This window comes from Ahaetulla prasina, chromosome 4, assembly GCF_028640845.1.
Source record: "Ahaetulla prasina isolate Xishuangbanna chromosome 4, ASM2864084v1, whole genome shotgun sequence".
Lineage (NCBI taxonomy): Eukaryota > Metazoa > Chordata > Lepidosauria > Squamata > Colubridae > Ahaetulla > Ahaetulla prasina.
Genome location: NC_080542.1, coordinates 58,236,195 through 58,260,107, shown reverse-complemented (window position 1 = coordinate 58,260,107; position 23,913 = coordinate 58,236,195). Strand labels below are relative to the sequence as shown.

Genomic DNA, 23,913 nt, shown 5'->3' with positions numbered 1-23,913 from the left:
CATGGATGTGGCTTGGTGGGCGTGGCACAGCTTGGTGGGCATGGCGGGGGAAAGATACTGTAAAATCTCCATTCCCTTCCCACTCCAGGGGAAGGATACTGTAAAATCTCCATTCCCTCCCCAATCTAGGGGAAGATTACTGCAAAATCTCCATTTCCTTCCTATCAGCTGGGACTTGGGAGGCAGAGAATAGATGGGGCGGAGCCAGTCAAAATTTTTACTACTGGTTCTCCGAACTACTCAAAATTTCTGCTACCGGTTCTCCAGAACTGATCAGAACCTATTGAAACCCACCTCTGGCATGGCTACATGGTCATGTGACTGGGTGGGAGTGAGTGACATTGAGTTGGCCAAGCCCACCCAGGGTCTATGGTTTCCAGTGTGTTTTTTTTCTGTAGGAAACAGGTCCAAGTGGCTCTTTGAGTGGTTAAGGTTGCCAACCCCTGATATAGATCAATTATGTTCTAAGGATGTTATAAAGGAGGATATGAATGTTATAGATGATACAAAAGAAGAGCAAGAGATGCAATCATGTATAAAATCACATATCAAAGCACTGAGGCAATTTCACAAAAAACTGACAATGTAAAGGACTTAATTTACATTAACCATGGAATACAAATATAGCACCAATTTATATTATGATGATAGATTAAATCCAATTCTCTCAGCACAACTGAAACAAGAGTTCCAAATAAATACACAACTCTCAAGAGGACAAGTTTAGGATTTTTTCTTCATGGATACTAAAAGGTTGACAATTATTTGAGAAAAAGAAACTTGATAGACATTCCAGAGAAGAATAAGATTTTATTCTATGAGGATAAGCGAGAGGGAGTGCCTTAAACTTGTATCAATTTCTAGATCTTTTTAGGTGCACAGAAAACATTTGATGATGTTAATTGGCAGTTTATGTTATTACAATTAAAATTCATGAATTTTAGGGAGAAATTTATTAATATGATCAAAGAAATATACCACAAACAATAAGCTAAGGTGATGGTAAATGAGGACATAACAGAGAATTTTGATATAAAAATAGATAAACTGCCAATTAACATTATCAAATGCTTTCTGTGTGTCTAGAAAGATCAACACTATTTGTTTTCCAGGATGTATTTCATAATAATCCAATGTGTTCAAAATCATTCTCATATTGTTTTTAATCTGCCTCTTTGACAAAACTCCATTCTCATCTACATATATAAATACATTCAAAAACCTTTTTAATCTATCTGCTATTATTGAAACATTTATTTTATAGTCCGCATTCAATAAGGATATTGGCCTATAATTATTTAACTGCATTAAATCTGAATCATCTTTCGGTATGAGAGTAATATTTGCTTCCATCAAATTGCTGTGATATGGCTAGACATAATAAAGAAAAGATGCCCAAGGTTTTAGACTCCATTCCTATCACTTATAACCCAGCAGGAAAAAATCATTCTGTTTTAAAGCTGTAAAGATTCTTTGGAAAAATTCTGGTAAAAGTTTTAAAAAATAATAAACCAATGAAAAGAAGATATTTTTAAAAGAACTAGTAAGATTAAGACAATTTTACTAAGCAAACTGGATGCAATTACTGGTTATCCTAAACCATTTGTTAAGTGACTATTTGAAGTCACAACAACACTAAAAAGTGACTTATAACTGGTCCTCAAACTAACAATAGTTGAAGTAGCCCGAGAGGCACATGATCAAAATATGGGCACTAGGCAACTGAAGAAGAAACTTCCCTGTCTCAATCCTCTGGGTGTCTGGATTCCTGTGGAAAACTTTGGAGATGCTGGGTTAGGCTTCAGCTAGGGCAGTGCTTCTCAATTATTTTCTGTCATGCCCCCCTAGGAAGAAGAAAACATCTTTCGCGCCCCCCGCACGACTGTAAACACGGGGCTTAGCTTGTTATGACAGTGTTTGCCGAGGTCAAATGCGCCCCCCTTTACGGAGCCTCGCGCCCCCCCCCGGGGGGCCCGCCCCATTATTTGAGAAGCACTGAGCTAGGGGCAGGCAACCAAGAAGCAAAATCACCATGGAAGAATCAGAGATTTTTAATTATTTTTAAATGGACAATAAAATGTATCTTCTGTCTCTTAGTTCATTTTTTCTACTTTAAAGGGAACATTTTTCAGTTGTGGCCTGAAATTTTTTTTCAAATTGCATCATTATGGAAGCTCCATGATTTTAAAATGGCAGACAGGAAATATGAAACATAATGACTTAAACTTTTCTGAGGAATCTATTCCTTTTACATTGACTTTGCCAGATTGCCTGAAGTTTTTGAATAAAGACTTTATAACGAGTGATTTTAAGAGGTTTGTTGTGAAGAATTTATGATTGGACAGGAATTAATATCAGAATTAAAGCTGTTTGACTGTAATGGGATATCTGACCACAAGAGAGAGCCAAGACAATCATCAAGACCTCATGGATTACATCCCAGAACTCTGAAGGAGCTGGCAGATGTTATCTCAGAACCAGTGTACCATATCTTTCAAAAATCCTGGAGCACCTGGGAAACTACCTGAGGATTGGAAAAGAGCTGATATGGTTCTTCAAACAGAGGAAAAAACCAGGAAATTACAGACCAATCAGCCTAGTATCTGGGAAGATCAGTATCAGTATCTGGGAAGATACTAGAAAAAATAACCGATCTGAGAATATCTAGAAACAAATAACGTTACAATTAGTAGCCACCACAGTTTGATAAAAACAGACAATGCCAGATCAATCTTATTTCCTTCTTTGAAAAAGTGACCAAATTAGTAGACCAGCAAAATACTGTGGACATAGTATATTTAGACTTCAGCAAGGCATTTGACAAAGTAGACCACAACCTACTTCTCGGTAAGCTAGAAAAATGTGGGATAGACAGTTTTGCCACTATATGGATTTGTAATTGGCTGACAAACTGTACTCAACAAATAGTTCAGAATAGTACTACAACTACATGGCAGAAAGTAAGAAGCTGGGGACCACAAGGTTCTATCTTAGACCCAGTAGTCTTCAACATTTTCATAAATGACTTAGATGAGGGAGTATAAGGGGAACTCATAAAATTTGCAGATGTCACTAAACTGACAGGAATACCCATACTCAAGAAGACAACACCAGGATCCAAAAAGATCTTAACAGACTGGAACAATGGCCTTATCCAACAAAATGAAATTTAATGTAGAAAAAAGCAAGGTTTTATACCTAGGCAGGAAAAATCAAAAGTAAAAGTACAGCTTAGGCAAAACCTGCTTCATATTTATGAAACCATCTGCTAAGAATTAAGCAATGTTCCTTTAAGGAGCAGCTTTCTGTAACCTCACCCCCACTCCTGTCTTTACAAATGCAGAGGAGATTCTAACATAGGAAGAAGCAAGTTCCCCAGAACTATGGATCACCAAAAGGAAATGTAGGAGACAACTAAGGTAAAAGAGTGGAAATTTTGAATAGACTAAGAAATGGGGAAGGGGAACCCCTCTCCTTTCAATCCTTTTGACTAATTTACGTTCACTTGCTAATAAGATGGATGAAATACTCCTTTTAAACAGATGCAATTTTGATTTTTACAGCTCAGCAGCTCTCTGCTTCATTGATTTGGCTAAATGAGGAAATCGATGACAACCAGGGGTGAAATGCTCCCGGTTCGGACCGGATCGTGCAATCCGGTAGCGATTGGGGCAGGTAGTTCAGAGAACCGGTAGCAAAAATCCCTGTCCCTTCCCCCAATGCCCATGCCTCGCTGTTCCTCTTCTCTGTCCCTGAAGCTCTCAGTGGTGATATAGCTGCAAACGGTCTTAAATGATTGCTGTGGCACTTCAAAGGGCCGCACTACAGCTGATCAGCGCTGTAGGCAGCTAGTAGACCAGTGCCTCTATTTTTAAAGAAGGTAGACTGGTGCCTGCCAAAAAAAGGCACTTGGTAGACCAGGGCCTCTCAGTAAAAGGCACTTGGTAGACCGGGGCCTCTCAGTAAAAGGCAATTGGTAAACTGGGGCTTCTCAGTAAAAGGCAATTGGTAGACCGGGGCCTCTATTTTTAAAGAAGGTAGACCGGTGCCTCCCAAGTTTTATATACTTTATATGTTTATATATCAACAATAGCTGGTCTCAGGATATAACTATAATGTATAAATTCTGTAATGAAAATGTAAAGTCTTTACTTATCAACTGTAAACCATTTTATTCCCCCCAAGCCCAGTCATGCTTGCCTGCCTTCCATGTGGCCTTCCGCATGCCTGACTTCACAAGCTGGCCACCAGTAAGGCAGTATGGAAGGCAGGCAAGCATGGCAGGGCTTTGGGGAAGGGAGAAGCCTGCTAGCTCCTTCCCTGCAGCCCTGCCATGCTTGCCTGCCTTTTGGTGGTCCCCGTGGCCAGGCTGGCTTGCCTGTCTTCACAAGCTGGTCTCGAGGACACTGGGAAGGCCATGTGGAAGGCAGGCAAGAATGGTAGGGCTACAGGCTGCGGGGAAGGGAGTAGGGGAGACAGGCTGGGACGGGGGGGGGGAACATGGGCAGCTAGGTAGGCCGCAACTCACAGGCTTACCTGGCAGGCAGATCAGGGCTGCTCAGTTGGGACGCAGTGCTTCAGGCAGGCAAGCTGCAAGCGAGGACCCACACAGTATAAGTGAGGAGTGACTGGGTGGAGGGGGATGAGGCGAGCAAGCGTTGGGCAGCTGCGGCGAGTGAGCAGGGACCGGTTCAGGGGAATGGCCAACCAGCAATTACTAATGGTTCGCCGAATCAGCTCAAATTACCGCTACCGGTCCTCCAAACCGGTGAAACTGGTAGCAAACCACCACTGAACTGACCCCATTCCATTAGGCTCACAACCCCTGGTGATCACAGAAAAGGAAGTGCAAGATCTTTTTCACAGAAAAAAGCCAGGAAAAGCACCATGCCCTACAAGATACCTCCTTCTTGCTTAAAAGTCTGTGCTGACCAATTGGCCCCCATCTTCACCTGAATCGTCAATAAATCATTAGAGATGTGCTATGTTTCTTCTTGCTTCAAATGCTCCACTATCATTCCAGTGCTGAAGAAATTGTCCATCAAGGAACTGAATGACTATAGATCAGTTGTTCTAACATCTCTACTTATGAAAACCTTTGAAAGACTAGTGATGTCCCACCTGAAAACCATCACAGATCTACTGTTAGACCCCCTGCAATTTGCATACTGAGCAAATAGATCGACAGATGATGCTGTTAATATGGAGCTGCACTACATCCTGCAACATCTTGACTCTCCAAAGACCTACACTAGGGTCCTCTTTTTAGTTCAGCATTCAATACCATCATTCTGGACATTCTTCTAACTAAACTAAATCAGCTAGTGGTACCTGAACACAGCTGTAAATGAATCATAAGCTTCCTAACAGACAGGAAGCAGCAGGTGAAGCTAAGCAGAATCACATCAGACACCTATACAATTAGCACAGCCCCCCCCCCCCAAGGATGTGTGCTCTTTCCACTTCTCTTCTCTTCTATATATCAACTAGCTGAATACCCATACTTCGCTACGAAACTATGTGATCGGGCTTAATAAATTGATATACATCTTGAAAATTAATGAGTAGTTATGATTGGCCTCTCCTCTCCCCTTCTCTCCCTCAGCCTTGCCCCACAGAACCCTATCCCATCCCCCTTCTCTCCCTCAGCCTTGCCCCACAGAAACATCTCCTATCCTATCCCTTCCCTCCCTCAGGCTTGCCTCACAGAAGTCTCACCTATCCTATCCCCTGGTTGCTGCTGTGAAAATAAAACTGAAAGTGACACTCCTCTCCTCTGCTTGTCTTTTGCATTTGGAACAGATTTCTTTTTAGGTGGGGAGGGGGAGTAAAATATCTTAGCATCAGAGCATGGAACAGATTTATTTTCAGATGGGAAGGGGGAGTAGAACTCCTTAGCATCAGAGGGCTGTTTGGAAAGTGAAAGAGTATTTGCTGTGTGAGCAAGAAGGAGACAGGAAGGAGCCTCGTCGTGGCTTAGCTCAAGTGTTCTGTATTAAAGCTGCTGTGAAAGTAAAACTGAAAGTGAAACTCCTCTTCTCTGCTTGTGTTTTGCATTCGGAGCAAATTTCTTTTCAGGTGGGGAGGGGGAGTAAAATATCTTAGCATCAGAGCATGGAACAGATTTATTTTCAGATGGGAAGGGGGAGTAGAACTCCTTAGCATCAGAGGGCTGTTTGGAAAGTGAAAGAGTATTTGCTGTGTGAGCAAGAAGGAGACAGGAAGGAGCCTCGTCGTGGCTTAGCTCAAGTGTTCTGTATTAAAGCTGCTGTGAAAGTAAAACTGAAAGTGAAACTCCTCTTCTCTGCTTGTGTTTTGCATTCGGAGCAAATTTCTTTTCAGGTGGGGAGCGGGAATAGAACTCCTTAGCATCAGATCGTGTTAATAATAACATAGGAAATACTAATGCCCTGATGGTCATTTAGAAAAATCCTTTTTTAGTGAGCACCTAGAAGCCAAGAGGAACCATACGCGGCAAATTTCAAGTTTGTAAGCTTTATGGTTCTGCAGATTTCGTGATTATCGTGTGAGTGGTTTTTGCTTTTATATATATAGATGATTCCATCTCAAACAATCCATCTGTTAAACTACTGAAATTTGCAGATGATACAACAGTTATTGGTCTCATTTGAGATAACGATGAATCCACATACAGACGGGAGGTTGAACAACTAGCCTCGCGTGCGACTGGAACAATCTGGAACTGAACACACTCAAAACCGTAGAAATGGTGGTAGACTTTAGGAGAAATCTTTCCATACTACCACTTCTTACAATATTAGACAACACAGTATCAACAGTAGAGACCTTCAAATGTCTAGGTTCTATCATATCTCAAGACCTAAAATGGACACCTAACATCAAAAACGTCACTGAAAAAGCACAACAAAGAATGTTCTTTCTGTGCCAGCTCAGGAAGCTCAAACTGCCCAAGGAGCTGCTGATCCAGTTCTACAGAGGAATTATTGAGTCTGTCATCTGCACCTCTATAACTGTCTAGTTTGGTTCTGCAACCTGACAAGACAGACACAGACTTCAGAGGATAATTAGAAATGCAGAAAAAAACATTGCTACCAACCTGCTTTCCATTGAGGACCTGTATACTGCACAAATCAAAAAGAGGGCTGTGAAAATACTTACAGACCCCTCACATCCTGGACATAAATTGTTTCAACTCCTACCCTTAAAATGATGCTAAAGAGCACTGTACGTTAAAACAACTAGATACAAGAAGAGTTTTTTCCCAAATGCCATCACTCTGCTAAATAAATAATTCCTTCAACACTGTCAAACTATTAACTAAATCTGCATTACTATTACTATTAGTCTTCTCATCATTCCTATCATCCATCTCCTCCCACTTATGACTGCATGACTGTAACTTTGTTGCTTGTAGCCTTACAATTTATATTGATAATTTCCTAGTATGATTTGATTGCTTATTTGTACCCTATGACTATCATTAAGTATTGAATCTATGATTCTTGATGAATGTATCTTGTACATTGAAAGCATATGCACCAAAGACAAATTCCTTGTGTGTCCAATCACACTTGGCCAATAAAGAATTCTATTCTATTCAAAACAGTAACTTTTAGAAAGACTTTGGAGTCCTAGTGGACAATCACTTGAACATGAACCACCAGTATGTGGCAGCTGCTAAAAAAATCTAATACAATCCTTGATTGTAGAATCAGAGGCATAGAATTAAAACCACATGAAGTATAAGTACCGCTTAATAAAAGTTGGCAGTAACACTTTTTTCCTTTTCCCTCTTTATGCTACAGTTCATTCCCCACCCCTTTTCATCTTTCTCCTCTATTTTCTTTTTAATGTGTATGTTATTTTTGATACATTTAATAAAATTATATATAAAAGCAAAAATAACTGTCCTGCTTAGCAATGGAAAAACTCCGGTCATAATTGTGGTCATAAATTGAGGACTATCAATAGTGAATAAACTGTACCACTGAAGAAGTCTCTGGATTAAAAGTGTTCTGTTCATAAAACTGAAATTTCTAAATCAGTACTGCATGAAAATTAGTACATTTTAAGGTATTTTTCTGTGTAAATAATTTCTTACAAACTTTTGTTTGATTAATTTAATTTTAATTTAATAAAAAACTTTTAATTAAAATTAATTTAATTTTAATTAAATTTTAATTTAATCTTTAATTTTAAATTTAATTGTTTTAATTTATTTTTAATTAATTAATTTTTAATTGGTGCGGGCTAGATAGTTCAAATTCAGTTTATATTAAGGGCAAAATATGAACTACCTCATTAGCTCAAGGACTGTAATACTGAAGCTCTTTCATAAAGTGAGACAAATATAAAGAGTACTATATTATGCTATTAAACATTAATTTATTAAATAGCAGAAATATACAGAAAGTTGTTATCAACTTCAAATACAACAATACAGTAACTACCAACTCCCTACTAATGTAGGAAAGCAGCTTGACTAGATCTAGGGCAGGAGCACAAGAAATAATTTGTCATCCAGTCAGAGAATGATGAGAGGCTGATGCATTCCTTACCCCCACATCAATGGAATGTCACAGTGAGGACCAGGCCCTATAAGCTTGCTACTACTAGTAGTGACAGTAGTAGTGATAGTACTACACTCTTCATTTTGTAAGCCTTCCTAAATGCTGTAACTTGATTATTTATTGCCTTTTGTATACTATAAAACAACTTTCTATTAAATGAACTCTTTCATGTTTCATCAATACATTGTTATTAACATGATTTATTAGGTTTATGCTTCCTATATAATGTGAATCATGCCACTCTGGTTTATTCAACAACACAGGGCAAGAAGAAACCACAACTTTGAACAATATGTGAGTCCAATTATACTGCTATAACCAAACCAAAATTGTTTGGTGGTAGTTGTACAAGCTTTTGGGGTTAAATAGAACAAGAACAATAATTCTAGAATTAAATTTTCTTATTGTTCTCTTAGTTCCTTGAGGATATAAAACTGTATAAAATTATAAAACTGTATAAAATTACAGTTAGACTAGAAAACAAAGCAATTCTACATTTATTATGTAAGGGATATTCACCAATGTCATTGATTTGCAAAATTCTATATAGACTTCATAAAAACAGTTACCCTTTTCCCAATCAGCATAACTTTACAACCATTTTTCACTCCAAGTGTTGACAATGGTTGTTCCATTTCTTTCAATGACTTTCCTAATAGAAAAAGAATAATCAAAACCTCAAATTTATTTTGGGAAATTCAACAAACAAAAACAAAAATAAAGTTTTAAATGTATTCAAAATATGATGTATGAAACAATTTTATCTTAAAATATATATTACACTTTGTAGGTACAGTATATGTCTATAAAAACCTAAGTGCAACCTGTTTTCAATAAAATTATTAACCTCCTATCCCAAATGCAAGACTACTGCTTTGGGGACTGGGGCAGGAAAGAGGTGGCATTTTGGAGGCATGCTGAATTCAGAACAAGTCTGCTTTAAACAAAAGCAGACCTCCAAAAACGCATAAAGTATCATTATAGGAATGAAATATTTTATAAAAATCTTCTCCCACAATATTTTTAAACCAAAATAATTTTTGTATTAAATTCTTTTCAATCCATCAAGTTAGAAATTATTTTAACGTTTCAATTTTATTTCAAATTTAAAAAATAGTTTAAATTTTAATTTTCTTTAATATTATTAAAAACAGAAAGCAAGTAAAATAATTTGGAATGGTTTCATCATTCTTGGATATTACAGATATTTTTGTTAATGTACATCATCTTTATTTTTCAACTACTGTTAAATAAAAAAGTTTATATTATGAAAAAAATTCTATGTAAAAAATTCTTATACATTTTCCTCAATAACAATAAAATTTATATTATTTTAAAATCAATCCACAGATGAATAAAATATGAAATTATTTTAACTATCACAATCTTCCAACTAAGTAGAATATTCAATACTGAATATATCAAGCACCTTACTTACATTTCTATATCTGGGAGTAATCCTGATAGAATTTAACAGGACTTGTGCCTGAATATACATGGAAGTTGTACTTACCCTTAAATATCAGTTTCTGAAAAGAAACTGGAACTCCAGTTACTTGCTCAGTTAATAAAGCCAAATCATGTACTGTTGGTTGACCATCTTCTTGAGAAGCAACCTGAAGATTATGCTTTTCACTTCCTAAGATAAACAATATGAAAATATATTCAGATTACATTCAGGGAAAACAACTAGATATAAAATCTTAAAAAAAAACACCAAAAAAAAACACCCTACCCTGATTTTAGACTTATCAAAGATCAGACCAAGCACAGTTCTAAATCTGAAATATCTAAGAAACTAGGTAACAGCAGAAATTTCAAGGATTTTTACTATTAAAGTTGATTTAATGCAGATAAGACAGTCATTTGATATACACATAGGAGCCTACTGTATAAATCAAACTATATGCAAATGTCAGCCCCATGGATTCAACCTTAATTTTGTTCCAGCTTTAAATAAAAACCTTTTGAATATTATTATTTTTTGGCCTTGACAATGAAGTCCATACAACAGATCTGTCTGATCTGAATATTATTGGTTGTCGCTTCGTCATCTTTCATCATTATACTGTAGCTTTTTTCTGAGGTTTTAATATTTTAAAATATGTTTTAGGTTTTAAAAAAACCTAAACTACTTTTCTTCAAAAAAATTTATTTTATTCAGAAAATTAAAATACAAACTTCAAAAAACTTTAGAAAAACAGAACTAATAAGCCAAAGCTTATTAGAAAAAAATGTGCATTAAAAAAAGACAAAAACACATATCTTGTCCTTCCTAGTTGAATACTGGTAGATGTATACAGCAATGTTTCCCTCTCTCCCTTGCAAAACAGGTCCCCAATTTATAAATCTACGAATCTATTTGCAACCAATTGGCCTGTTATCTATCTATGTATAAAAAAGGTAATTAACAGGTAATCCAACAGTGAAGTTAAATTTCGAAACTCTCTGTTAACAATATGTTATTATATTTAACTTGTAGAAGATCTACAACGGCTTCTTATCTACCACAGACCACCACACTCACAGTCTCTGATCCTTCCAGGATCAAATAACTGACAACCATACTTGAATTGTCCTTAATGGTACTACATCTACATGGAAGGAAGGAAGCAATGGGGTACCACAAGGTTCCATCTTAGGCCCAGTACTCTTCAATATCTTCATAAATGACTTAGATGAGGAAATATAAGGGGAACTCATCAAATTTGCAGATGACACTGAGTTGGCAGGAATAGCCCACACCCCAGAAGGCAACGCCAGGATCCAAAAAGATCTTGACAAACTTGAACAATGGGCTCTATCTAACAAAATGAAATTTAATGTAGAGAAAAGCAAGGTTTTATATTTAGACAGGAAAAACTAAAGGTATAAGTACAGATTAGATGAAAACTGGCTCAAAAACAGTTTTGTAAGAGGGACTTGAAGTCCTAGAGATGATCACTTAAACATGAGCCAGCAGTATGCGAGAGCAACCAAAATATCTAACACAATCCTTGGTTGTATAAACAGAGGCATAATATCAAAATCACGTGAAGTATTAGTACCGCTTTATAAAGTCTTAGTAAGACCACACCTGGAATTCTACATTCAGTCTTGGTCACATTACACACACAAAAAAAATGTTGAGACTTTGGAAAAAGTGCAAAGAAGAGCAACTAAGATGATTAAAGATCTGGAGACAAAAACCTATGAAGAACAGTTGCAGGAATTGGAATTTTACTAGTCTAGAGAAAAGAAGGTCTAAGGGGGACATGACAGCAGTATTCCAATATTTGTGAGGTTGCCACAAAGAGAAGGTGGTCAATTTATTTTTCAAAGCACTAGAGGGCAGGACAAGAAACAATGGATGGAAACTAATCAAAGAAAGAAGCAACCTAGAATTAAAGATAAACTTAACAGTGGGAGCAATTAACCAGTGGAACTGCTTGCTGTCAGAAGTTGTGGGTGCTTCATCACTGATGGTTTTTAGGAAAAGACTGGATAGTCACTTGTCTGAAATGGTATAGGGTTCTCCTGCTGGAGCAGGAAGCTGGACTAGAAGACCTCAAAGGTCCTTTCCAGCTCTATTCTGATTGAAAAGATTCTGATCATGAAAATTTCTAAGGTTAAAACAGCTGTTTTCAGCATTTGTATTCACTAGGGTTTTTTCCAAACTAGAGATAAAATATAGCCATTTTTAAAGTATTTCATTTTGTATCCTTTCTGAAGAGCATGCACTGGATGTGAGTATTTATAGTCTGAATACAAATTTCCTTGGCAAATATGTTTGACTGGTTATCCCACAATTCATTTGAGTAATATTGCATACTTATAGTTGTTGTAGCTTAAAGCAAATAAGAAAGAATATACTGAACCAAACTGAAAGGAAAGAAATGCCAAAATTTCAGAAGTTTCTGAGAACCTTTAGCCCATTCATCTGGAAACATCTGAAACTGTTGCTAACATAGATTCTACTGTTAATTTTATTATAACATTTGTCCCATTAATTATATTTATTCTACTTCTAAATCCCAATCCTAAACAAACTACAGAAATTCTGTATTTCATTTTTCTTGCAGACCATAATGACGAGATCACTTTTAAGACTTATTAGTAAGAAATGGATACCAAAACAAGGTATGTATAAGTCAACCTCACTACAAAAAGATGTATCTAATTTTAAATTTTGTTTTGTATTATTCTATTTTACAACTGAGTATCATGTTCTTTTACACTTTTGCAAAGTAGTATTAAAGTACAGTGATTACTATTTAATCATTAGTGTTTCAATTTGTATTATAGTACTCCATTTTTATTTTTTATTTCTAATTTAATTTTAATTTGAGCTCTGTAAATTATATCATGTTAGAAAAGCAAGAATGCATTGGGTCATTGTTTCAGAGATATTTTCTTACCTAAACCAATAAACCAAATGACCACAGGCAGACAAAAAGTAGTGGGAGTAGGTTCAGATTCCCTGCAAGCTTCCCCATATACTGTTTGTTGGAAGTTAGCAGAGAGTATTGGAAATCATAATCAAATGACTACGTTGGTGCTGCAGAAGATGTGGCTACACTGCAATAGCCATAATTTTGCCAAAACAGCTGGTTTGAAGCTCCTTAAAATTTCAATCCCATAAAATAAGATAACTTTTATTGTCATTTTTTTCTGTGGGCACCCTGGCACATATTAAAAATGAAATTCTGCTGCCTGCTCTCAAAAGTATACACATACATAACACACATATGGATACGCTATATACATACATATGTATATACCTACACCCTAACATATACATACATATAAATATTAATCACTGATCATCTTGAATACATAGTAGAAAGAGGAAGCTTGAGAATTCACAAGGTTGATTCACAATTCACAAGGGGAGGGCGCAGGGCTGCTGCTGCCGCGAGAGCGTATTTGCAGCAGCTCCTCTTGGTTTTATTTTACTATATCAATTTTTAGTATTCCCATTGGATCCTTTTTATTTAAATAATATTTTTCGGAGACAATAACAGCATAGACCATAACACAGACAAAGTTTTGTCTGCTGAGGACTAATAAGGCATGGGGAAAAGAAAGCAGCGCCATGGCACTAGCCCAGGATCTCTCCCATCAGTGAAGAATGCAAAACAACCAAAAATCAGCGAGCACTTTGCTGGCAAGAGATTTGTAAGTAAAATTATCCCCCCTCCATTTCCAACAATCTGGAGAGGTTAGAACAGCACCTGCAAAGAGATCTGACAAAATAGCAGATATTAGACTTTCCCGATCTGGGGGGAGGGGAACAAAATGACAGCCAGCTATTTTCACAAACAAGGAGTCCAGCTCTAGCCAGTATAGAGACTGAGATAAAGTCTTAAAAGGTTAAGAACAAACTAATTCAGAGTATGGAGAGCTTACTGTGGGAGAATACAACAGAGTTTATGGCAAAGCAATGCCTTGTCACAGCGCAAACAGTTGTTTCAATATTTGAACAACTAATAGCCATCCACCATGATGTAGAGACACTGAAAAAAGATATAGCTGTTTTTCTAAAAGCACAACATCAGCCTACAGGCATTCCCACTAAAGTCCACATAGAAGACTTGTGTAAATCCCATTCTCGGAATAAGGAAGAGGAAACAAGAAAAGAGCCTGCTAAAAAGTGGCAGCCCACTCAGAAAAACAGTCCTTCTCCAGATAAGGCAACAAGAGGAGAAGGTATTAATAGGGAAGTTTTATTGGAAGATGTAAAACATCTCACCTACAATTACATCAATCACATCGCTCACTACAAACACATCAGGTTGCGGCTTAGAATTCTGATAACAGAATTAATTACGAATACTGGAATACCAAGAGTTCTATACTAAATTCCCTAAGCCAACTTCTTCACTGTCAGATGGGGGCAGATTGATCTCCATGTTGCGGAGTAGCTTCCTGAAGCCCCAAATTGGAAGCGGATACTTTTGTCTTCCAAGCAGCTGACCATACTATTAAGATGAAGGCACATCTAGCCTCCTTTCAAATCTTTCCCATCAGAGGAAAGGGTTAAACCCTAATTGTTAACATGTGAGCTCCCAAGGTTGCTGTCTCTTCCCCATTCTCAACCTTGGAAAAGAGAGAGGAAGAAAGTGGGAGTAAGCCAGCCTTGTTTGGTGAAGATGCACTTAACACCACAGAAACTGGTCTCATTAATGCTTTTGGTACTCTCCCAAGGAAAGAACAAGATAACATACTATTCAAGTTAGAAAATTTAAAGAAATCCTTATTGGTCGTAATCGACACAGCTGAACTGCTTATTAATCTGGTTTCCCCTATAATTGAGCCTCTTACTTTTCTCCCAGGGGGCAAGGGTTTGTATGAATATGAGATAATGGAAAAAAGAATGGGACCATGATACACAGGGCCAGTAGAGGCCCCAGTAGAGAAGGAGATGTTAGCATCCTTATGGGATTATCCTATGATACCTTCAGCACCACATCAAGAAATCAAGAGAGGACATCACTCTCATCAGCTCAAAGCCAAATGGAGCAAGCCCTAATAACCCCCTGCTCTACACCTAGAGAAGAGGCACCGGAATGGCAAGCCTTGTTACCAGATGCTAAATCCTCTTACCTTGAACAATTTTCCCAGGAGTCTACACAGAATTTAGAGGGGGCTTCCCTCCTTTTAGAGAAGGCCAATTTTGTGCATCTCAAGTCATTGCTACAACCCTATAACTTCCCTTTGTATAAATCAATTTTCTTGATGAGCTGCAAAAGATGATCCCCTCTCCATTATAACCTGGAATATAGCGGGTTAGATTGTCCCATCAAAAGACCAACTTTTTTTGACTATATGTCACAATTTGACATTCTTTTCTTAGAGGAAACCTGGGCCTCCACAGAGATATAGTTAGATGGTTATTGGGTAACTCTCTCCCAGCTGTCTCAAGTAAGGTGGGTGGGAGAGTTAAAGGGGTATCTTGACATTAGTAAATACATCCCTGCAATTTAAATGTGTATCAATGCCATCTTTTAAGCAATGGTTTGCGACTACCTTACTCTTATTTAAACAGGGAGATTTTGCTTTTTAATATCTACATTCCTCCACTTAATAAGAATAATTTGATCAGCAAGATTTGGAATGGCATAAAAGATTTTATCCTGACAAATACCCTTATTGGTGGGGGGACTTAAACGCTAGGATGGGCCCAAACAATCAAACATTATTTAATCAATTTAAGATCCATTACGATGAGAATGTACCAGCAGAACCCCTGCATTCCAGACAATTTAAAGATACTAAGGCAAACCGGGCAGGTCTGTGTGTAAGGCAGATGACTATACATTTAGACCTTTGTATCCTTAACGGTTTCACATGGGGTGACTACCCAGCAGACTATAAGTATTGGGGAGCAGAAAGAAAATCTACAATTGATTACTGGATAATATTATATGACCTCCTGAAGTTCTTACAGAAGATGAAGGTAGACTAGTGACTGGAAAGCGATCACAATTCACTAATCCTCTTACATTACACCAGAAATTTCTAAGGACTGGCTCAATCTACCTACCCAGGTTACAGAACCAAAATACTGAGGTAAAAATTAAATAGACCAAGAAAAATGCAAAGGAAGTTTCTAAATAGATGTTAGTTCCAGAAACCATAGAACTACCTACATCTCTACTAAGAAATAAGTTTGAAGGACTATACTTAGAGGAGTTTGAAATTTTAATTTCAAATTTGAAATCAGTTCTCACTAACAGAATTCTAGCTCACTCCAAAAAGCCAGTTTTAAAGAATAAAAAATGGTTTGATAGAGATTGTGTGCAACTAAAAAGGATATATAAGGAGGACAGAAATAGTAAAAATGACCCTTCTGAGGATCACACTCAGATTTAAGCAGTTGAAGGCACAATATAAGATCCTCCTAAAAGAAAAGAAAAGTGTGGCTTTGAAGGAGTCTTGGCAGAGATGAATTGCATCAGTCAGGACAAAAAGTACATCCCTTTTTTGGTATATCATCAGAGGATTGGGGAAATCCCCCCTACCCCCAACTAATAAGGTGCCTAATTCAAGCCTGAGAAGAATATTTTAAAGAGCTATATACAGACCCGATTATGTAACTAAGGCGAGCCAAACTGCTTACCAGCCCCCTCTTATACCAGAAGAGATATCCTGGTTGATTGGAGCCCTCAAGGCTAATAAGGCACCTGGTGCTGATAATGTCCTCCCAGAAATAATCAAAAGAACACCAGTTAATGGCTCCACTTTCAGTATCTCTGTTTACATTCATAGATAAAACGGGCCATATGCCAAGAGATTGGGGATTAGCAATTATTATACCAATCTATAAAAAGGCTAATAGAAATGACCCAGACAATTATCGACCCATTAGTCTTCTGAGTGTTATCAGAAATTGTATGCCAAACACCTATAGTATAAACTTCAGGACTGGTTAATTTCAGGGGGGATAATCAAAGATGAACAAGCCGGTTTTAAAGAAGGAAGATCTACGGTGGATCATACCATGGTACTTCACCATCTGGTACAAAAATATATGTATAAAAAAATCCTCTCTTTACATGGTCTTCCTTGATTTTAAGCAGGACTTTGATTCAATATCCAGGAACACCCTATGGGAGAAATTAAAATGTACTACAATCGATAAACGCCTCCTTTTCTTCATACAAAAATTGTATGCCAATTCCACCTTGAAAGTGAAGTGTAATCCTCAATGGACTTTAACTGACCCAGTAAGGATTCAAAAAAGGGTATGGCAGGATTGCATCCTGTCCCTCTCCCTTTTTAACTTCTAAATTAACCCCCTGATCGATCTCTTAAAGAATTCTGATCTACACCCTCCTAACCTAGCACACTGCAAAATCCCAATTCTCCTATATGCCAACGATGCTGCTACTATTTCACAAACTCCCATAGGACTGAAGAGAGCAATTACAGCAACATTTGGCTATTGTAGACAGAACAAGTTGGTTCTTAACTCTGATAAATCAAAAATTTTAGTTTTTGCTAAAAGACCCAGCCAATACTCCTGGAAAATTGACGGACATAGATGGGAACAAGTTAGGAATTTCGATACCTTGGGGTGGTCTTCCACTTGCAAGGAACATAGAAGGCACATCCGGAGCATACATTACAAGCAGCCAATAGGTCCTCAAATACAATTAAACATTTCTTTTACACAGGCGGAAGTCAATTAGTACCTGCTGCCTTAAAACTTAAAACTGCATTACAGTTGCACACCAGTCATGGGTCAGCAGAATGAACAACACGGACTTAGGACACAGCTCTGTGGAGAACCTTTGCTCAAGAAAGTTGTGCTAGAAATATTAGTTTCAACTCGCACATACTGAGACCTGTCAATAAGAAAATCAAGAATCCAGTTGCAAAAGGAATATTAAAGCCTAAGAGGCTCAGTTTGTCTGCTATAGTAATAGGTTTTGGATTTTGGATGCATCCTGTTAGTTATTCCATTTGAAGTACTTTGATTCAAAAATTCTTGTCCTATGATGCACTATTTTGTCTATTGAGGGTTACAGATATGAGAGTTTTTTTCCCTCAAGCCATCACTCTGCTGAACAGTACTGTGTCTTATATCTATGTACCCATGTAGTATGTCTGTAATATTATTATCTTTCCCATCTTCTCTACTACCTCCTCTTATTGGTATCATTATTATGATTATTATTACTCTGTTGTTTTGCATGTTTCATTAGATATTCTGCACCAGAGACAAATTCCTCTGTGTCTAATTACACTTGGCCAAATAAAGTATTCTACTGTATTTCCCTGAAAATAAGACAGGGTCTTATTTTCTTTTGACACCCCCTCCAATTATGGCCTTGGCTTATTATCGGTGGTCTTATTATTTTTGAGGTGCAGGAGGCCCCTAAATCTCAGCCCCTGGCAGAAGGACTGGTGCCGGAGCATCCACCAGCTGCTTTGCCAGTGCTGCTAAGGCTGCTGCCTCTTGCAATCGTGCAGCTTTTTCGTTGCTTCCCGTGCGAACAGCATGAGGTGAGGAGGCAAGGGGGGAACATGCCCCACATGCACCTGTCATCCATGCAAAACGGGATCCTGGAGCTCCTCTCGCAAACCGTAGCTCGCGTACCCCTTCTCTTAGTGGCGCCCGCAAAAAACCTCTTGCCAGCTCTAGTCTTGTTGACCTGGGACTCATGGGAGGGGGACTAGTGCCAGAGCTCCGAGCAGTGGCTGGTAGCATGGTATCTGCGCAGCCATGAAGCGGGATCAGCATGGCCAGTCCTTGCCTGCATCATTGCCGACGAGGATCAGGTCAGAGCTGCTGCTGCCTGAGATCAGCAGGCCAGATTCGGTGAGCTGGATGCATCCTGCTACTCAGGAGAAGAAGAGAGAGAGGAGGCGCTGCATGAGAGCCCATTTCTCATGCTCTTCTCCTCCCAGGTGGTGGCAGCACATTCAGCTCTCTGAATCTAGCTTGCTGATCTCAGCCAGTGAGGGTGAGTGGCATGTGGGGAGGGGTGGGGCGGCAGCGAAGTGAGACACATGGAGTGAAATAGTGCTCCCCTTGCCATCTCTTCTCCCTCCCTCGCCAGGCATGGCAGGAACTGGAAGTCAGGTAAGACACGTGTCTCGCTTCTCCGCCAGTCCTCCTTCCCCCAGTTCCAAGTCAACAGGGGTAGGGCTGGCAAAAGTTTTTTTGCAGCTGCTCTTTGCAGCCACCACTAAGAGAAGGGGCGCGCAAGCTAGGGTTTGTAGGAACAGCCTCCACGAGGCCATTCCATGTGGATGGTGTTCCCTGTGGAGGGTGGGGGGCATGCCAATTGGGCTTATTATCTGGACAGGTCCTATTTCGGAGAAACACAGTATAACATTACATAGTAGTTCAGAGCAACACCACAGGATCAGGAGCAGCAGTATAAAGAAAAGCACTTAAAAGAAAAAGGATGATTTTTTGAGGACCATGATGTTCACATTTTGGAAAGGGAAGATAGATAGCAATAGGAATAACATTTAGACTTATATACCACTTCACAGTGCTTTACAGCCCTTTCTAAGCAGTATACAGAGTCAGCATATTGCCCCCAACAATCTGGGTCCTCATTTTACCGACCCTAGAAGGATGGAAGGCTGAGTCAACCTTGAGCCGGTGAGATTCGAATTGCCAAATTGCAGGCAACTGGCAGTCAGCAGAAGTAGTCTGCAGTACTGCATTCTAACCATGGTGCCACCATGGTTTGTTGCAGCATCTCTGTGGTCTCTTTATCAAAATTCAGACACTTGAAAACTTATTTATATTTATGACAGTTTCTTGGGGGTCATGTGATTACTTTTTGCAACCTTCTGATAACCAATGTTAATTGGAAAGCCACTTAACCATGTTACTAATTTAACAACTATAGTGATTCATTTAATAACTTTGACAAGAAAGGTTGTAAAATGGGACAAAATTTACTTAACTGTCTTGCCAACAGAAATTTTAGCTCAATTGTGATCATAAGCTGAGGACTATCTGTATGGTTGTTGGTATGCCACAAAACCTAGGTCATAGGTGAGATAAGCCATAATTTTTTTATTTATTTATTTATTTACATTTATATCCCGCCCTTCTCCGAAGACTCAGGGCGGCTTACAGTGTATAAGGCAATAGTCTCATTCTATTTGTACATTTACAAAGTCAACTTATTGCCCCCCCCAACAATCTGGGTCCTCATTTTACCTACCTTATAAAGGATGGAAGGCTGAGTCAACCTTGGGCCGGGCTTGAACCTGCAGTAATTGCAGGCTATTGTGTTCTAATAACAGGCTCCTTACAGCCTGAGCTATTCCAGCCCTTATTTTTAGTTTTAGTTTAGTTTAGTTTTAGTTTAATGTGATAACCAATAATTGATGGGTTGTCATATATTTAATTTTTTGTATAGGGAAGGCTAGTAATTGTACGGTGAATTACAGCCATTCACTATGATTGCATAAATGTTTTTATGTTAATACATACTATGAATTGTGAATTAGTGTCTCAGTACCATTTCCAATAATTCCATAACATCGGTCACAGTTACTATATTCATAATGTAGATTTTGGAAAATGGAGAATTTAGTTGCTAAAGCCACCTAGTTAACTTCATGACTGTTAGTAATACAACTATTATTGATGTTTCTATACATTGCTTTATTTCAGGAGACCAACATGCTTTATAGAATTTAAATAAGATTTTAAAAAATAATTAACAACATTATAATTTAACAGTCTAATGAACAACTCTTTAGGAGCAGACCATAGCCTCTGTCGACCAGCATCAGGTAGGTAAAAGCCGGAGCATGAAGTAGTCGAAATCTGGTTTTACCTTTACCAATTTTTTTTTTATACAGGCACTCACCAAAATACAGTATGGCTATTTCTGCTGGAAGAAGTAACCATCGGGCCAAGTGGTAGATTAAATTCGATCAAAATTCGAAAGAAATGGGAATAGGATAGGGAAATGGGTGGCGGAAATATCAACACAAGAAACACAAAAAAATTCCTATACAGTATCCGTGGACACCGTTCCTCCCAAACCAGTTAGCCTGATGGCTGTCATGCGTGGCTGAGACAGGCAAGGATCAGCGGCTTGTCACCGCCAATCCGCAACAAGTCAGCGAGGAAAACTTGCCCACCGCCCCCCCCCCTTTCCCACCCCCACCCCGTTCTCTGGCACGGCTTCTTACCGTACGTGACCGTTACTCTCACGGCCGAGCTCTCGCAAGGTTCCGCCATTCCTGCACCTCTCCGCTCGAGCAGCCTCTGAAATGACCAGCAGCCGATTCTCCTTCCTTCTGGTCCGGAAACTGACCGGCGCCTAGAAAAAATGGGGAAGAAGGGGTGGGACGCCAGAAAACTTCCGATAACCAGCCCCTCGTTTTGATAGCGGTGATTGGAGGGAAAAGAAATACCGCCTTCCTTGTACTGCAAATAAGGCACTGCTGGGTATTTCTGAGAACCAAGTTCAGGCAGCGTTAGACACTCATTTGTGCAGAAGGGAAATTGTTAGCAGACATAGTTTATTTCATCATACCATGTCAAAGAAAAAGTCTACAGTGACACAAGTTTGAAGGTCGAGGTGACTGTTCCAGCAGTAATAAACGGATTTTCCACTCCTATTTCGTAATTAGCCATTTATTCTATATGTACATTTTTGCTTGCCTGTTCAAATTGAATGTCCAAAGTACCGGTTGCACCTATGTATCAATACAAATCGTATTGCGCTAATACCATCAGAGCAAGACTTAGTGATTGGTCTCCAACAGAAAAAAGAGACCTGAAATCCAGCAGGTTTATCTGTTTTGAAGTAATTGAAATGTTACTTTTGCACAACATTTATAAATAATTATACTTTATTAATCTCAGTATTTGAATATTCACAGCACTCTGAATCATAAACGTGGTTGAATTCACTCAGCATGCTAGACTAAATAACTAGGTTGTTTCAAATTCAGTGTGGTACCTGGATGTAGACTAATGGAGAAGCACTTGGAACCATAATTCTTTACATACAGTTTGTAAGGCTCCCAATTTTATCCAGATCAAGAATGAACATTAAGAGCTTTTCTTCCAGCTTCTCAAAATGGTTTTGAAACATTAATCCAGTTCAATGTTTTAATACAATACAATGAATCATAAAAATAGAGGAATTCTAAACTGGACAGATCCATAATATCCATAATGGCACTGTAAAACAGTCCATATTTATCTTTTGTTTAGCAATTTTCTTTGGCTTTTATTTCCTTTACTTGAGTCTGCACCAGTATCTCTTTTTACGGCCATCTCTTTATGACATTGTATTCATCTCATTCAAAACTCATAACTGAAACAGCTTAAAGTTATCCATAACTATATTTTAAATGCTGAAATACTGCTTTTCCCACCAAGCAACAAGGCATTTTTTGTGCTGAAGAATCTGCACATTTGGATGTTATTGAAATCAGGTGACATTGCATCTCCCACGCCAGGGCTGGGATTAGTCTGGCACCTACTGGCTGAATTGGGTTAAGACTGGCATGTGCCTCTCGCCTGCTCAGGGCTATTTAAAGATCTAACTGGTCTACAAACTGACCGCAATTCAGAGAGATATCAATCTGAAAAGCAGTTGATGGGCAATAGCAGTAGATAAGATTGGGGAGAGGAGGAATACACCCTACTGTAAAGTGAGAGGTTTTCTGTATCAGTTGTGTAAGCCTCCCTATACTGCAAGCCTCCCTATATCCCAAGTTACTCCTTGGATTGCTTTTGAACATAGGTGTGGCATTCTTCTGTAACTGCCTTGTTTTGACTGCTAATTAAACTTCTTTGACTGTAGCTACATTTGCATGCAGTCAGAATGAATTTTGACAGTTTACTAAACTGTTGGTCAAGCCATCAGTCAGAACTCTTGTCTTCCTTATTTCCATCTCATATTAACTTTATTAACTTAAAAGTGATTAACTTTTATCTACTACCTTACAGCAAATAAATGAAAGCAAGGAAAATGATTGGTAGATGTTCCCTGCTAGCTAGTAATGCTTATTCAGAAAAGGAGAGAGACAAAGATGGGGGAATCCATCAATCCCTCTCTTTAACATGTACTGTACATTATAAGTAAGGGAAGCATCAATTATTTATACAGTGTCTGTGAAGAATATCAATCATCAGTTGGAGGAACATGTTTTATGCTGTATAATTTTATGCTAGCTTAAGGGCTAATAGGGCTCAAGATAACACAATTCAACAATGAAACAGAGCCTGTAGTATATTACACTGACTCTAAGAACAAGTGTGTATGTGTAAAATGATTTTAATATTTGAAGAGCACATTGGAACTTCTATTACCTTAGATTACCCTATTCTGTAAATGCAAACTGAACATAAGACCTAATTCACGCAGCATACTAAACCATGTATTTCATTCAAGTTTAAGTTTTCATTCAAGTCTCTTGTAGGAACCTAATAGGAATGCACAATATTCAAAATGGGTAAGAGTTGAGGATATCTGTGCTGGATTCAAAGAATGTTTCTGTTTTGGACCCAAATATTGAATATCTCTACAATCAAGTCATTGTGGTTTTAAAACATGAATTTCATTTCCTTTTGTGAACACAATCAATGGTTTATTCAGAAAATCTTGATTATGTAAAACATAATTCAGTGCAATATGTGAACTCTGATTCTGAGATTTCATTCTCTTAATCCAAAAAAATAGCATTGATAAAAGAATTGTCCGTACTGGTGAAAAAATAGCATTACATATACACTTGCCCAAGATTTGTAGTTGACCTTGCCCTGAAAGTAGCTCGTATATTATTGTGGGGAAAAAATGGATATTAGCTCCAATCATGCTGGCTCAACATAATAAATGGGGTTCCCCAAGGCTGTGTGCTCTCCCCACTCTCTTCTTTC

General features: G+C 38.2%; 1 protein-coding gene across 1 annotated transcript in view; it reads right to left on the bottom strand.

The window, feature by feature from the left end:
* Positions 1–21,366, bottom strand: part of BAG1 (BAG cochaperone 1) — a 42,355-nt gene extending 20,989 nt beyond the window's left edge. Inside the window, exons 1-3 of the mRNA XM_058182234.1 lie at positions 21,210–21,366; positions 10,066–10,191; positions 9,122–9,204 (exon numbers count right to left, since the gene is read on the bottom strand). Of these exons, the coding sequence (XP_058038217.1) occupies positions 9,122–9,204; positions 10,066–10,191; positions 21,210–21,258 (258 nt within the window). The 5' untranslated portion in view covers positions 21,259–21,366. The remainder of the gene's footprint in view (positions 1–9,121; positions 9,205–10,065; positions 10,192–21,209) is intronic.
* Between the last annotated feature and the right edge of the window lie 2,547 nt (positions 21,367–23,913).